Raw genomic sequence first — 16599 nt, forward strand, 5'->3', positions numbered from 1 at the left:
GCGGATTTCTCCTTCTGCCAACTCCTCCTTCTCAGCCGTGGCCTGCTTGGACTCTGGTGCTTCTGGAAATTTTATTCTGGCCTCTTTGGTGAATAGGTTCTGCATCCCCGTGACCCGTCTCGTCAAGCCGCTCTATATTTCTTCGGTCAACGGAGTGAAGTTGGACTGCACTGTGCGCTACCGCACAGAGCCCTTGCTTATGAGCATTGGACTGCATCACGAGAAAATTTAATTTTTCGTCCTTCCCAACTGCACCTCTGAAGTCCTCCTCGGTCTGCCATGGTTCCAGCATCATTCTCCCACCCTTGACTGGACCACCGGGGAGATCAAGAATTGGGGTCCTGCTTGCCGCAAGAAATGCCTCACGTCTGCTCCCAGTCCTGTCTGTCGGGCCTCAGTGTCTCCTCCTGTGCCTGGTCTCCCCAAGGCCTATCAGGACTGTGCAGTGCCTCCTCATAGCCCCCGTCCTGGTGACACTCTGCCCCGTGACAAGCTTCACCCTCTGCCCCCCCTCCCCATTCCCACTTCTTCCGGATTACCGGCCGCTGATGTAGCTACCCAGGACTGTTTTTTGTTCCGGAAGGAAACTCAAGAGATGCCCCCTATGTTCTCTTCTCAGTTAAAGGGACAAGGAGACAAAGAGAGGGGGAGACCTAAGGGGGGGGTACTGTTACGCCGAGTGCTCCGGGTCCCTGCTCCTCCCCGGAGCGCTCGCGGTGTTCTCCCTTCTGCAGCGCCCCGGTCAGACCCGCTGACCGGGAGCACTGCACTGACATTCGCGATTGGGATGCGATTCGCATAGTGGGACGTGCCCGCTCGCGAATCGCATCCCAAGCCACTTATCCGTCCCGGTCCCCGGCTGTCATGTTCTGGCGCGCGCGGCTCTGCTCTCTAGGGCGCGCGCGCCAGCGCTCTAAGATTTAAATGGCCAGTGCACCAGTGATTGGTGCCTGGCCCAATCAGTCTAATTAGCTTCCACCTGCTCCCTGTGTATATTACCTCACTTCCCCTGCACTTCCTTGCCGGATCTTGTTGCCTTGTGCCAGAGAAAGCGTTTAGTGTTGTCCAAAGCCTGTGTTCCAGATCTCCTGCTATCCTCTTTGACTACGAACTTTGCCGCCTGCCCCGACCTTCTGCTACGTCTGACCTTGCCTCTGCCTAGTCCTTCTGTCCCACGCCTTCTCAGCAGTCAGCGAGATTGAGCCGTTGCCTGTGGATACGACCTGGTTGCTACCGCCGCAGCAAGACCATCCCGCTTTGCGGCGGGCTCTGGTGAAAACCAGTAGCAACCCTAAGACCGGTCCACCGACACGGTCCACGCCAATCCCTCGCTGACACAGAGGATCCACATCCAGCTAGCCGAATCCTAACAGTTGGTGTTGTTTATGTAATGTTTAAATGGAACCAGCGCAGAAAGGGTTAAACACATGTGATTTACCAGCATATTTAACCCAGGTCGAGCTCCACACCTGTGCGCATGATTAATGAGTTGTTCGCCGCAACGTAGCGCAGCAGGCTGGAGCTTAGGTATTTGCCATCTTACCTGTTTGGGATGTAAACCATCATATCCCATGTAATCTCGAATATGATTGAAAAGAAAAATCTTATGTGACCAGAAAGAAATCATGCAAATAAATAAGAAATCTGTAAGAAGACCTGATCGTTATGGTTGTGAGTAATTTACTGTGAATACATACTCATTCATATATATGCTCGCCGCATGCAATCCAGGTACATCTAACTAAGCCAATTTTCCTAATTTATTTAACAATTGATCTTACAAAATTCAATAAGCTGAGTAATGCACAGTACTCTTTTTAAGATATTTAATGACACAGGGTTAAAGGTAGCTATTTCCTTTCTGTAACTATAACTATATAACTATAACTTGAGACATAGGTTTTGTTACAGTCGAGAACATGTCAACCCATCTTCAAATTAGTTAAACATTCAATAAAATTATATTTGAATGTCAGTGAAACAGTATGGCAGAATAGAAGGTTAATAGACATAATCTATGAATCACAAAATTGGGCAACTGTTGTACAATCCTTTTCAGTGACCTCCTGCACGATTCAATGAATGACATTACAGAAGCATAGTCCCATTAAAATTTTATTTTAGCTTTGGTTTAACTATAAGAAGACATGGTCATTAACTTTTCTCTACCCTTTTTAAAGATTGTTTAAAGTATTCACACCTTTAAAAGCCTCAGAACTTCCAAGAAGAAATGTGCTAATGTATAAAATGATCAGTGCTTTAAAGGGGTACTCTGGTGAAAAACTTTTTTTTTTTTAATCAACTGGTGCCAGAAAGTTAAACAGATTTGTAAATTAATTCTATTAAAAATGCTTAATCCTTCCTGTACTTATTAGCTGCTGAATACTACAGCGGAAATTATTTTCTTTTTGAAACAAAGAGCTCTCTGCTGACATCATGAGCACAGTGCTCTCTGCCGACATCTCTGTCCATTTTAGGAACCGTCCACAACAGCATATGTTTGCTATGGGGATTTCCTTTTACTCTGGCAGTTCCTAAAATGGACAGAGATGACAGCAGAGAGCACTGTGCTCATGATGTTAGCAGACAGCTCTGTGTTTCAAACGGAAAATAATTTCCACTGTAGTATTCAGCAGCTAATAAGTACAGGAAGGATTAAGATTTTTTAATAGAAGTAATTTACAAATCTGTTTAACTTTCTGGCACCAGTTGATTTAAAAAAAAAAAATTTCACCGGAGTACCCCTTTAAGAACAGATACTAGTATTTATTTTACAGGCATTTCGTCAAAATGATATTGACAAAATAATTTATATGTAAAAAAAATTATATATATATATATATATATATATAGAGAGAGAGAGAGAGAGAGAGAGATAGAGAGAGAGAGAGAGAGAGTGAGAGAGAGTGAGAGAGAGAGAGAGAGAGAGAGAGAAAGAGAGAGATAGAGAGAGAGAGTGAGAGAGAGAGAGAGAAAGAGAGAGAGAGAGAGAGAGAGAGAGAGAGAGAGAGAGAGAGAGAGAGAGAGAGAGAGAGAGAGCTATTCCATGAACCATGTGGTAAAAAGAGGTTTTCTATGCAGATTTTCTGATGCTCTGGACAGTTGCTGACACGGACAGAGGTGTCAGCAGAGAGCACTATGGTCAGACTGGAAGGAACTACACAACTTCCTCCAGAACAGCTGATTAGTACTGGAAGGCTTAAGATGTTTAAAGTTATTTCCAAATCCTATAGGTTTCTGGCACCAGTTAATTTAAAAATATGTTTTTCCTCTGGAGTACCCCTTTAAGCTTAAACACATATAAGGCAGGTAAGCAGACATTAGGCACACCCTTATTGCAACAGGTAAAAAACGCAATGTAGGCATAAGTCACCACTCTTGATGGCCATTTCTTCAATTCTTTGTATTGTCAAAACAAGGTTCCTTTATCAATTCCAATCCTTTAAGAGCAAACATACTATTGCATACAAGCTAAAGTCATGCATCCTTTACTCTATATAGCCTTGACAAAATGTTTCAGAAGTGGAACCCCTTAAGTGTGCATGTCCTTAAAGTATTGGGATTTTTAAAGAAGCCATTTCGAAATAAAAAGGATTGAAAAAACCTCCATCAAGAGTTGTGAGTTATGTCCATAAGGCCTATCATTTGTTTACATGTCCAATATGTGTTTAATCTGATTGAATTGATTGAATTTGATTAGGCTCTGAATTGTAGCATGTGTATTTTGAATAGTTGCACATTTCGGGAGCAAAGATAAAAGTGTATTTGATGTGATAGTTAAACTGTCCCGGTGTCAGGATATGAACTTACATTTTGCAGCCTACTCCGATTCCATGATCTGTTGCGAAATCTTGAGACGGGTTTGTTGTAAGTCTCATGGACAGACAAAAGCGACTCCAGATTGCAATAACTTTGTACGGCTGGGTTCACATCTATCAGTTGTCCGGCACAATTTCCCTCCGAAGCACACCGGAAGGAAAATTATGCTAGAACTGATCCCATTAATTTGAATGGGACCGTTCACAATCATCCAGCGCCTCAATTTTGACACCAGATGGTTGGATAAGAGGTATGTTCTAAATCTCAGATTACTCAAGGTCATGAAAGGGGTTATTCCAAGATTAAAAATTATCTGCTATGCATAGATAGCAGCATTTAGCTCTTGACAATGTTCAGAAGTCCCATAGAGAGTGAATGGAACATTTGTTCTTGCAAAGAGTGCTATCAAACAGCTAGTTGTCACTTTCCTGTGGATAGGATATACATTTTCATATCGGAACATCCTATGATGAAACCATAATTGGTAAAAATGAAAGTTGGTAACCTATAAATCAATACTGTTTTAACTAATTGTCCATAACACAGTGGTCCATTGAGTTTGGGCCATAGAGGAGGAACCCACTTTATAGTGTCTATACTTTCTAATAGTATAAACCTTTAAAAATAATAATTCTGGTAATTGGTTATTTGTCTCAGAAATGTGTTTCTCTAGGCTTTTTACCTCATTTCCATTTTGCATTAATGATGACTTAAATGGGCTTTTCAATAGGAGAGGTAAGTGATTCAGCAGTCCTCTAGTAGTTTAAAAAAGAAAGATTGCTTGTACTAAAAAGCTTTTCAGAGTATTATAAAACAAAAAGCAATTTCAACAATTCTTTGAACTCTTATCAGGCAGTCACATGCACATTTCCTTAACCTGTTATAAAGACGCTAATGCAGTTTTAATGACAGGTCCACTTTAAATTGTCTTAAATAGAAATGATTATATAATATGAACCCAGGAGAATAAATACACATTGCCATATTTTGTTAATGACCACACTGTAGCATTTTCACTCAAGAAATATCAACTCACAATAAGCTGAGGATGTTTTATTGGCCATTTAATGGAAAATAAACCCTGCTTATAAACCAGTCTATTTTTTCCTTTAACTATCCTGCTATTAAACTGGTTTGAAAATATTACTCTGTATGATGTTTCAGAGCTAAAGTATGTTCTAAAAGACTATATTGCATGGCTTATATCATTTATCGGATTAAAGGAGCCAATGTGTATTTAGTAAATAAGAAATATAGAATAAGAATTCTATTAAAGAAAATAAATACAACCTTGGGTTGGTTGGCTGCAAATATATGTAAACCACTGTCAGAGGTTTTTAACTATACTTTAATAGTTATTTTATTTTGTATGTAAAAGTGGAATAATCACATGCAATAGTTCCTTTCAAAGAGATCTGTCTACTCTGAAAAAAAGATGGAAGACATGCTGATTACACAGCGGGGTCTCCTTCTTTTCAGGTTTTGAAGTCTATGATTATGGTTGTTACCTACTAAGAAAAGAGAGCTTCCTGTCCCTCCAGCAACCTTCTTAATACTATTAGAGTTTAAATAGATACCGCTAAGTATGCTATGTGAAATGTACAAGACAAAAATGACTATATTAGCACAAAATTAAAAAGTTTAAAGAACTCTTGCATATTTTCTGAAGGGGAACATCCTGTGCCTACACAAGAATGATGCCTATCAATATTTAATAGAGGTTAGAGAGAAAGTAATAGTGTTACATAAATCTGCTCTTGAGTCTTTTAGGGTGCGTTAATGTCAAGCTGTTTTCAGCCAAAACAAAGTTTGACATGTATATGAAACTTGGCCAGAACACTCTGGGCTTGTAATAAATCATATTACTTCTCGGTTGTATCTCAAGCACAAAACTATAAATGAGGAAAAAAAAGAAGCATTGATTAATGTCTAAAGAGATTGGCACATGATAATTCAATCCCATTCTCATCTTAACATAGACAATTTATGTCTCCAAGGAGCTATTAATTTGTTAAAGCATTCGGTTAACATTTATACTTTTAATTTCATGTGTAATTATAATGTGTAATGGTTTACTCAGTTTTATTCTCAGAAGTATATTTAAATCTATCTATCTTTCTATCTGTGTTATCTATCTATTATCTATCTATCATTGTATAATTTTATATATCTTTATCTATTATTTATCTTTTTGTATTTTCATTCCCTCACTGGACTGTCTGTATCAATATACTGTACATATCATAATATGTGTTCATGTTTTAGTCAAGAAGCTGGTCAATTTTTATTAAAATAATCAGGGGAAGACATATCAAAACCTGTGTAGAGGAACAGTAAATCAGTTAACTATAGTAACCAATCAGATTCGTTCTTTCATATTTTATCCCTTAAGGACACCTTCTATTTTTGCATTTTGCTTTTTACCTCATCCCCTTCTAAAATTAATAAATCTTTTATTCTCCCAACTACAGAACCAAATTGTTACATGAGTGCTGTTATGATTCGGCTAGCTGGATGTGAATCCTCTGTGTCAGCGAGGGATTGGCGTGGACCGTGTCGGTGGACCGGCCTCTAGGTTGCTACTGGTTTTCACCAGAGCCCGCCGCAAAGCGGGATGGTCTTGCTGCGGCGGTAGTAACTAGGTCGTATCCACCGGCAACGGCTCAACCTCGCTGACCGCTGAGAAGACGTGGGACAGAAGGACTAGGCAGAGGCAAGGTCAGACGTAGCAGAAGGTCGGGGCAGGCGGCAAGGTTCGTAGTCAATAGCAATAGAAGAAGATCTGGAACACAGGCTTTGGACAACACTAAACGCTTTCTCTGGCACAAGGCAACAAGATCCGGCCAGGAAGTGCAGGGGAAGTGAGGTTAAATAGACAGGGAGCAGGTGAAAGCTAATTAGCCTGATTGGGCCAGGCACCAATCATTGGTGCACTGGCCCTTTAAATTTTAGAGAGCTGGCGCGCGCGCCCTATGGAGCGGAGCCGCGCGCGCCAGAACGTGACAGCCAGGGACCGGGACAGGTGAGTGACTTGGGATGCGATTCGCGAGCGGGCGCGTCCCGCTATGCGAATCGCATCCCCGCCGGCAATGTCAATGCAGCGCTCCCGGTCAGTGGATCTGACCGGGGCGCTGCAGAGAGAGGAACGCCGCGAGCGCTCCGGGGAGGAGCAGGGACCCAGAGCGCTCGGCGTAACAAGTGCCTCGTCCAGCTCCAGCAGTGTCTCTGTCTTCTGTTAGACACACCCAGCAACTTATCCTGTCATCCTGATAATGGCTCTGCACATTGCATCAGGAGGTGGATGTGATGGGCCAATCACATTTCCAGAGAATAAATTGTTTTAGTCAGCTGCTGCACTGGTGCCTTGCCAGTGATAGTGAGTCTTGTCCCTTTCATCTTCCTGTGCCCTATTCCTTATGTATTTCTGACCTTTTGAAACCTGACCTTTTGCCTGCTCGTGGCCATTCTTCTGTCTTGCTACTTTTGCGCTACACCGTTTTATATGTTTGAACAACTGCTTTGCCTTCCTGACATTGCCTCTGCCTTTTGTATTTGTACTGTGCTTCAATCTAGGTTTAAGCCATAGCCTGTCCTGACTCTGCCTTTGTCTTGTGTATCTGTACCTTGTTGCCCGTTTGTTACTTGAAATTGACTGTCTGACTTTTCTCACTACTGTGATGCCCCAGCACATAGTTCAGCATAGGGATTGTCATCAAGTTGGGGGCTGTATTTTAGGGTAGGTCATCCAAGTAGGTAGGTACAGGGGATTTAGGCAAGGGTCAGTCTGCACTCCTCCCTACCATGGACATGATACAAATGATGGCTTGTTTTTTGTGTAAATAATTTTACTTTGTAATGCCACTTTTAATTTTACCATAGAGTATACTGTTAAACAGAAAACATATTGGCCCTGATTTACTATTGTAAACCCAACATGTTTTGTCGGGTTGTGCACCAGATTCTGTCTCATTGTGCCAGAATTCTGTCTCATATTTACAAAGGTTTCCACAGAAAATTTGGTGGATTTCAGCTGAGGAAAACTTGACAGATCAGGACATGTGTAAAAAAAAGCAAAATGTAGTGAAAAGTGCAAAATGTAGGGAAACCTTAGTAAATACTGTGGAAAAAACTATTGTAGATAATTAAAACCCACAGAGAAAACTACACTCCAGTATTAGTAAATCAGGGCCATTATTTGTAATGTTGAATTGAAAAAAATTATAAATGCTAAATAAATGCTAATTTTCCAATTTGGAGAGGAGTTCCTTTTTGGCTGTTCCCTGTGTGGTACAGTTGACATTAGCTGTATACCTGGTTGGTACAATTACAACAATACCCAATTTGTATAGTTTTTCTTATGTTATACCACTTTTTAAAAATTCAAAGCTCCCAAAAAAAATTTAAATGACATTTTATGAACCCTATTTTTATTTTATTTTACTATTGACGTGTAGTTTGTATGCCACCAATTAAGTTGAATGGAGTTGCACAAAGATCTTGAAAATTTTAAAAAATCTGCACAAAACAAATGTGGCTAAAACCCACTAAACTTAAAAGGGTTTTCCACTATTTTATTATATATATATATATATATATATATATATATATATATATATATATACATATATATATATATATATATGTATCAACTGGCTCCAGAAAGTTAAACAGATTAGTAAATGACTTCTATTAAAAAATCTTAATCCGTCCAATAATTATCAGCTGCTGACATTGAGTTTTCCTTTTCTGTCTGGCAACAGTGCTCTCTGCTGACATCTCTGCTTGTCTTGGGAACTGCACAGAGTAGAAGAGGTTTTCTATGGAGATTTGCTTCTACTCTGGACAGTTCCCAAGGCAGGTGTCATCAGAGAGTACTTAGACAGAAAAGAACAACTCAACTTCAGCAGCTCATAAGTACTGAAAGGATTCAGATATTTTAATACAAGTCATTTACAAATCTGTTTAACTTTCTGGAGCCAGTTAATATATAAAAAATATTTTTTTTCCTGAATAACCCCTTTAAACTATTCTCCTTTTATATTAAAGCCACAACTTTTTAGCAGATAATAGTCCCTGTTTTAATAAGCTATTGTTTGACAATGATATGCCTTTAATTTCTTTTGACATTTGTAAAGCTTTCAATGAATATATTTTTAATGGTAGTAAATGTCATTTTTAAAGTAAGTTGTATGAGAATGTATTTTTTATTTATTGCCAGCTAGGAATAAAATAAGTCAAGCTGAGCCTTGATCTTTGGTAGCTGTGGGCCTTATGTCCAAACAATTTAACCTCTTAGTTTAATATACTTTATTAATATCTTATTCTAAATTACCTTCAACCTTCATTCTCATCACTTTGAGATTAGCTTGAGGCTAAAATCTAAAATCAGTTTTAAGCTGTTAAACACACTTTAAAGTGTTAACAGGAAAGAAATTAAAGGGTTTTAAAAAAATATGCACGAGCCCACACTCATAGTAAGTAGACTGCAACCTGCTATTACAGTACTTTTTCATGTTGATGTGTCCCTCCTAGTAATACCTGATGAATGTGATGTCTGTGTGCCCAAGATTCCATTCCATTTGCTAACAGATACTATTGATGAGAAGTGTATGATTACAACACCGTCAATCTCCTCATCTGACATTATAAATAGCCTATGTGATTTTTTCCCCTATAAAATGCCTTCTGTATGCTTTCTTTCTGATCTACTGCTTGTGATCTGCTTACCCTCAAATATGCATGCCCCTCAACTGATCTGCTTCATTGCTTCTCTATATACCACTCAGAGAATGAGGTGAGAGAGCAGAAAGAGTTGCCAAAACCAGGAGCAGTATCTCTCCATTATGCATAGCAGATCAACACTCACCATGTGATTGTGATTTATGTTTTGATTATGGTTTGGTTTTTGGCTAATGGTAGATTTTAGTGGTTTTCTTAGTTTTCATGTGGCTTAAAGGGGTTATCCACCATAAGTTGATTTTAGTACGTACCTGGCAGACAGTAATGGATATGATTAGGAAGGATATGCGCTTGTCTTGGGGCCAAATGGCTATGTTGTGAGATTTCCATAATACTTTGGCTAACTTTTTATGAACTGGTATTTCCTGTTTGACTTTTCTTTTTTGTCTACAAATCCCACAATTCCATTTTCCTCCCTTCCACACATCAGCCACCCCAACCATTGAAACATAAATGAGCTGCATCCATTCAAAAGATATGTGGTTTTCAATCAGGGTGCCTACAGCTGTTGCATTAGTTGCAGATTAATCTCTCTCCCACAAAGCAATCCCTCCACCCATTGAAGCAGACAGGCTCCTTGTCATCAGCTGACTCGTGAGTCTGGTCTTGGCCGCATTGCAACCTGGAAAAAATCTGAGACAACAGTCATTTTGTATGCTGTTAAAAATAAATATTGGAATGAAAATCACAGAAGAATTGTGAGAAAACTGTCACACAGGTACAGACACTATATTATGAACTACAGTGTTCTCCACAACACTGATGTGAACCTAGCCTAAGGCTCTACCTCACCCCAGGCCTAGAAGTTACATCCCTTTATAAAATAATATTCAGGCAAAAGTACTTATTATTATATTTTGATATAAGATCCTCTTTGAGGAACCATTTTCATCTTTGCTCCTTCTGATGATATTTCCTTTGCCATTTAGTGTTTTCTGGATGTTTGGTCAACATTTGTTTTCCTGCCCGTTTGTGGTTTGCATGAATTTGTTTTTGAGTACTACTATCCATATAATTTACAATTATCTCAAGTTCAATCATCTAGCAACTTCCTACGCATGCCTGATAGTGATGTCGCAACATAAACTTTTCGTTTTGCGAACGGCGAACGCGAACTTCCGCAAATGTTCGCGAACCGGTCGAACCGCCATTGACTTCAATGGGCAGGCGAATTTTAAAACCCACAGGGACTCTTTCTGGCCACAATAGTGATTTAAAAGTTGTTTCAAGGGGACTAATACCTGGAACACCTGTGGCGTGCTGGAGGGGGACCCATGGCAAAACTCCCATGGAAAATTACATAGTTGATGCAGAGTCTGGTTTTAATCCATAAAGGGCATCAATCACCTAACATTCCTAAATTCTTTGGAATAATGTGCTTTAGCCCCCTTTAGGCAGCACATAGAGCCCCCCTTTAGGCATCACATAGTTAGATCCCCCCTTTAGGCAGCACATAGATTTCCCCATATTAGGCAGCACATAGTAAGATCCCCCCTTTAGCCATCACATAGTTAGATCCCCCCTATAGGCAGTACATAGATTCCCCCATGTTAGGCAGCACATAGTTAGAGCTCCCCTTTAGGCAGCACATAGTGGGATTTGAACCCAAGGCCCCAGCGCTGCAGGGCAGCAGTGCTAACCTCTGAGCCACCATGCTACCCTTAGCATACATCTAATATGCAGCGGCCAGAAAAATTGCAGCAGCAGAAAAAGTGCAGCACCAGAGGCCAGAAAAATTAGGCATGTACAAATGGCTGAAAAATAAGAACAAGTGCATATCCAAGAGTCCAGAAGACTCTATAATGCAGGACGGAGAAACACACAAAGAAATTATTTTCTAAATAAAATTTTTCATCAAATAAAGAAACAGAGTTCTTCCCTGTCTGTATTTTACTTTTGAAAATTTAAGTTTAAAAATCACACGCAACAAGCGTTCCTTTGTGTAATGGTTAGTACTCTTGAAAATTCAAGTTTAAAGAATCATAAAGTCCAGAAGACTCTATAATGCAGGACGGTGAAAAACACAAAGAAATCCTTTTCAAAATAAAAGGGTCCTTCAACAGGCACGACAGCATGAAAGACCCCATTTGCTCAAGGTTGGATGCCGAGCTACTCATGTTCCGTTCCTTGTTCTCAGTGATGTCAGGGAAGGTATCATCTTCTCTCCAGCCACGTACAACACCACAGGAACCAGATAGGTGACAATGAGCACCCTGGGATGCCTGTTGTGGTTGGTCTTCCTCTTCCTCTTCAAAGCCACATTCTTCCTCTGACTCCTCTTCCTCACAATCCTCTTCCAGCGTTGCCGCAGGTCCAGCAAGCGATGCTGATAAGGCTGTTTCTGGTGGTGATGGTGACCACAACTCTTCCTCTTCACGCTCATCTACTGCCTGATCCAGCTCTTCGCAGGGCACGCTCCAGGAGGAAAACAAATGGTATGATGTCGCTGAATGTGCCTGGTGCGACTGACTAGGTTTGTCACCTCCTCAAAAGGACGCATGAGCCTACAGGCATTGCGCATGAGCGTCCAGTAACGTGGCAAAAAAATTCCCAGCTCCGTAGATTATGTCCTAGCACCCCGGTCATACAAATATTCGTTAACGGCTTTTTTTTGTTGGAGCAGGCGGTTAAACATTAGGAGTGTTGAATTCCAACTTGTTGGGCTGTCGCAAATCAAGCGTCTCACTGGTATGATGGACAGAGATGTCAGCAGAGAGTACCAGAAAAATTGGGCATGTACACATGGCTACAAAATTTGGTATTGTTGCAGCCACTGCTGTAGCAGCGGCCAGAAAAATTGCAGTAGCAGAAAAAGTGCAGCACCAGAGGCCAGAAAAATTAGGCATGTACACATAGCTGAAAAATTTGGTATTGTTGCAGCCATTGCTGTAGCAGCAGCCAGAAAAATTTCTGTTTGTTTCCCAGCCAGAAAGTGCCCTAAAACACTGCGGCTTGAACCATAGTTGGTGGCGGATAAGTCATGCAAGTCATCCTTGGTCGCCACCTTACCCAGACGGAACGTGATTTGTCGGATTCTTCAAAAAAGAGTTGCCGCCGATGCCTCTTGGAATCCTCCAAAGAGGAAATACACGTCTCATCCCTGATTGGTCGCTGCCCGGACCTGCCCAGCAGCGATTGGTCGAATTCTTCAAAAAAAGATTTGCCGCCGATGCCTCTAGGAATCCCCCAAAGAGGAATTATATGTCTTTAACCTGATTGGTCGGCGCCCAGACCTGCCCAGCAGCGATTGGCTGAAAGATTTGAAAGACATCCTGCCGCCACCAGCGGCAAAGACTTGCAACCTGAACTCATACGTCCCCTCTCTGATTGGCTCACTCGACATCCCGAACAGCCAATCAGAGTTAAGCCTACCATCCCCATGCCCATGTTTGGATGACATCCCCTCACCGACTTTTTCCTATGACAGCGTAACTGTACACAGCCATGTACAGCACGTTTCTGATTGGTCGCCCCCATACCATACAGCAGCGAGCGACCAATCAGCTTCAAGGGGCCGTCTTCATTCAAAATCCACCGTGGCAACCCTGCACAGCATCACCAGGTTTACTCAATGTGCAGTGTAGGTGATATACCTGCCATGACCATGCTTTGCAGACCAGGTATCAGTGGTCAGATGGACCCTTGCCCCAACACTGTGCGCCAGACATGCCATTATTTCCTGTTACACAATCGAGTACCGGTTGGGGATTGCCTTTTGTGCAAATAAATTTTGGCTGGGTACCTTCCACTCCGGTGTCCCAGTAGCTAAAAAAAAATGTTTGCTATTTTTTTAAATGTTATTCTATTTTTTTTTTATTAAAAAAAAAAATTATTAATTTTTTAAAAGCTGGCGGGCTATAAGTTCAGAAAAGCCAGCTGTAAGACGCCGGGCTAGGGTTAACCTTGTGACATTGGCATCTTACGCTCAAACATGTCCTTGACAGACGTAGAGTAGACGCTGTAGGCCTGACACACAAGCTTGCAGACAATTAACTGCTATTCAATCTACTACAGTCAAAATTGTATATTTTTTTTGTTACATTTACACAACTGTCACACCACATATGATTTGCACTAGTGTGACAATGAGCCCAGCAGGCCCAAAAACTCCCAAGTGTGAAGTGAACTGACTGATTTTATTTCACAGCAAAAAAAAGGATTTTTTTTTTTCAACTTTACACTACGGTCACACCACATATGATTTGCACTAGTGTGACAATGAGCCCAGCAGGCCCAAAAACTCTCCCAAGTGTGAAGTGAACTGACTGATTTTATTTCACTGCCAAAAAAAGGCTTTTTTTTTCAAATTTACACTACGGTCACACCACATATGATTTGCACTAGTGTGACAATGAGCCTTTATTTCACAGCAAAAGAAAAAAGGATTTTTTTTTTAAATTTACACTACGGTCATGCCACATATGATTTGCACTAGTGTGACAATGAACCCAGCAGGCTCAAAAACTCCCAAGTGTTAAGTGAACTGACTGATTTTATTTCAAAGCCAAAAAAAAGGATTTTTTTTTCAAATTTACACTACGGTCACACCACATATGATTTGCACTAGTGTGACAATGAGCCTTTATTTCACAGCAAAAGAAAAAAGGATTTTTTTTTTAAATTTACACTACGGTCATGCCACATATGATTTGCACTAGTGTGACAATGAACCCAGCAGGCTCAAAAACTCCCAAGTGTGAAGAGAACTGACTGATTTCATTTCACAGCCAAAAAAGAGTTTTTTTTTTTTCAAATTTACACTATGGTCGGTCACCCCAAAGATGATTTGCATTAGTGTGACAATGAGCCCTAAGGGCCAAAAGACTCCCAAGTGTGAAGTGAAGTGACTGATTTTATTTCACAGCCAAAAAAGTTTTTTTCTTTTTTCTCACAAGTGTCATACCAAATGTGATTTGCACTAGGGTGACACAATTTGCCCTGCAGGCAAAAAAAAAACTGGCAACTGTGACGTGAACTGACATTGACTGGTTTTATTTAACAGCCGAAAAAGGTATTTTTTTTTTTTAATTTGCACAACTGTGACACCAAATATGATTTGCACTAGTGTGACAATGAGCAAAAAAGCTTGCCAGCGGAGTTCCCCTTTTAAGCAGTGGTCCCCAACCAGGGTGCCTCCAGCTGTTGCAAAACACACGGACTGATATATTTCAGCACTTTGAATACTGTAGTAGTTAGTTGCTTTAAAGAAAAAAGCTTGCCAGCGGAGTTCCCCTTTGAAGCAGTGGTCCCCAACCAGGGTGCCTCCAGCTGTTGCAAAACACACGGACTGATATATTTCAGCCCTTTGAATACTGTAGTAGTTAGTTGCTTTAAAGAAAAAAAGCTTGCCAGCCGAGTTCCCCTTTTAAGCAGTGGTCCCCTACCAGGGTGCCTCCAGCTGTTGCAAAACACACGGACTGATATATTTTAGCCCTTTAAATACTGTAGTAGTTAGTTGCTTTAAATAAAAAAAGCTTGCCAGCGGAGAATAAACCACCTAGCAGCAACCTAGCTATCCCTTTCCCTATACAGCAGGAGCAGCTTCTCTGACCCTCCACATCCTAAGCCTGCAGCATGCTGAATGAGGGTAAAATGGCGTCCGTGCAAGAGGTAGGAGGGTCTGGAAGGGAGGGACTGCTGCTGATTGGCTGTAATGTGTCTGCTGACTCTGACTCACAGTGTCAAAGTTTACTGCAATGTTAAAGTATAAGGGCGGATCAAACTGCACATATGTTCGCCCGGCGAGGCGAACACGGACATGCTAAATTCGCCCGGTACTGTTCGCCGGCGAACAATTCGCTACATCTCTAATGCCTGATACTGCCACTTTCTGTGAATGTCTGCTGCCATTTTCAGCAGGAACTACTAATCCCATTCTACTACAATCACCTTGGTTAGTAGTCCTGAATTGATACATGGTTATCTGCATTTCCTTGTGCAACTACTAGTGGGTATTTTCTATCTTGTTCTCTTATTAAAGGGGTCCTCCACTGGCCAGCGTTCATAACATTTAGTTCCAAATGCTGTGTACGCGTTCTGGAGGGGACGGCCAAGCCCCTCAATGCAAGTCTATGGGAGGGGGCATGGCGGTCGTCACGCACCCTCCCATAGACTTGTATTGAGGGGGCATGACATCGCAAGGAGGCATGGCCGACACAGTGCACACAGCGTTCGGAACTAACGTACCCCTTTAAGGTGTGGGGAAAGTGAATACTGAGAACCATTATTCGGACCCCAGGAAGGGGACTGCTATAGGTGAACACTAGTCCTACAGCCTAGTCACCCACAAGAATTGTTATACTATGTTAGTGTAGAGCTAATTAAACTATTTAAAGCTTTGTTTATATGGGTTTATGGGGAACAGAAAAAGTAACATGTTTTCTCACCCTGAGCACTCTACTTATGCCTGCCTGGTCTCCTCAGTATTACTTCCAAGATGGGGGGTAAAGCACAGCATTGCAATCATTGCATGCAGTTGAAAATTCACCTGTATATGATGACTAATGGTCACATGATTACCACAATATTACCACAATATATCCTACTCTATAAAATGACATGCACCTAGCTTCAGAGCAACCATGTAGGAGTTACAGGACATTTGGATGTGCCAAGAATTACAGATGGTGGAATACTGTAAAGATGCCTTTGCAGGTTAACTGATGGTAGCAACTGAAATACATAATTTATTATCATGATAGTATCACATAACTACAAGTTTTGCAGCAAATTGGGTCTTACAAAGTTGTTTTTTTAAAGCTCTTTTTAAGATTTCATTATAAGAAATGATGTCTTCAAACTTATTATAAATAAGTTTATAATTATAAACATTATAAATTCATAATCATTTAATAATTCTTACCTGGTGACAGATTTCATGCACAATGACCATGGTGACATCCAATAAGTATGAAATTGATGAAATGCTTTGGTCGAGAAGAATTCTTTGCTCTACAAATACACTTAATCCCCAATTTTCCATTGCAGCATAAGGATGTTTTGGCACAGCTAATAAATCTACAAAAGATAAAAATAAACATG

At 40.9% G+C, this 16599-nt stretch overlaps 1 protein-coding gene across 1 annotated transcript in view; it reads right to left on the bottom strand.

Moving 5' to 3' along the window:
• TRHDE (thyrotropin releasing hormone degrading enzyme) overlaps positions 1–16599 on the bottom strand; it is a 670942-nt gene that overhangs the window by 313352 nt on the left and 340991 nt on the right. The window contains exon 4 of the mRNA XM_056574110.1: positions 16421–16575. Within this exon, the coding sequence (XP_056430085.1) occupies positions 16421–16575 (155 nt within the window). The remainder of the gene's footprint in view (positions 1–16420; positions 16576–16599) is intronic.

This window comes from Hyla sarda, chromosome 4 (assembly GCF_029499605.1).
Source record: "Hyla sarda isolate aHylSar1 chromosome 4, aHylSar1.hap1, whole genome shotgun sequence".
Taxonomy (NCBI): Eukaryota; Metazoa; Chordata; class Amphibia; order Anura; family Hylidae; genus Hyla; species Hyla sarda.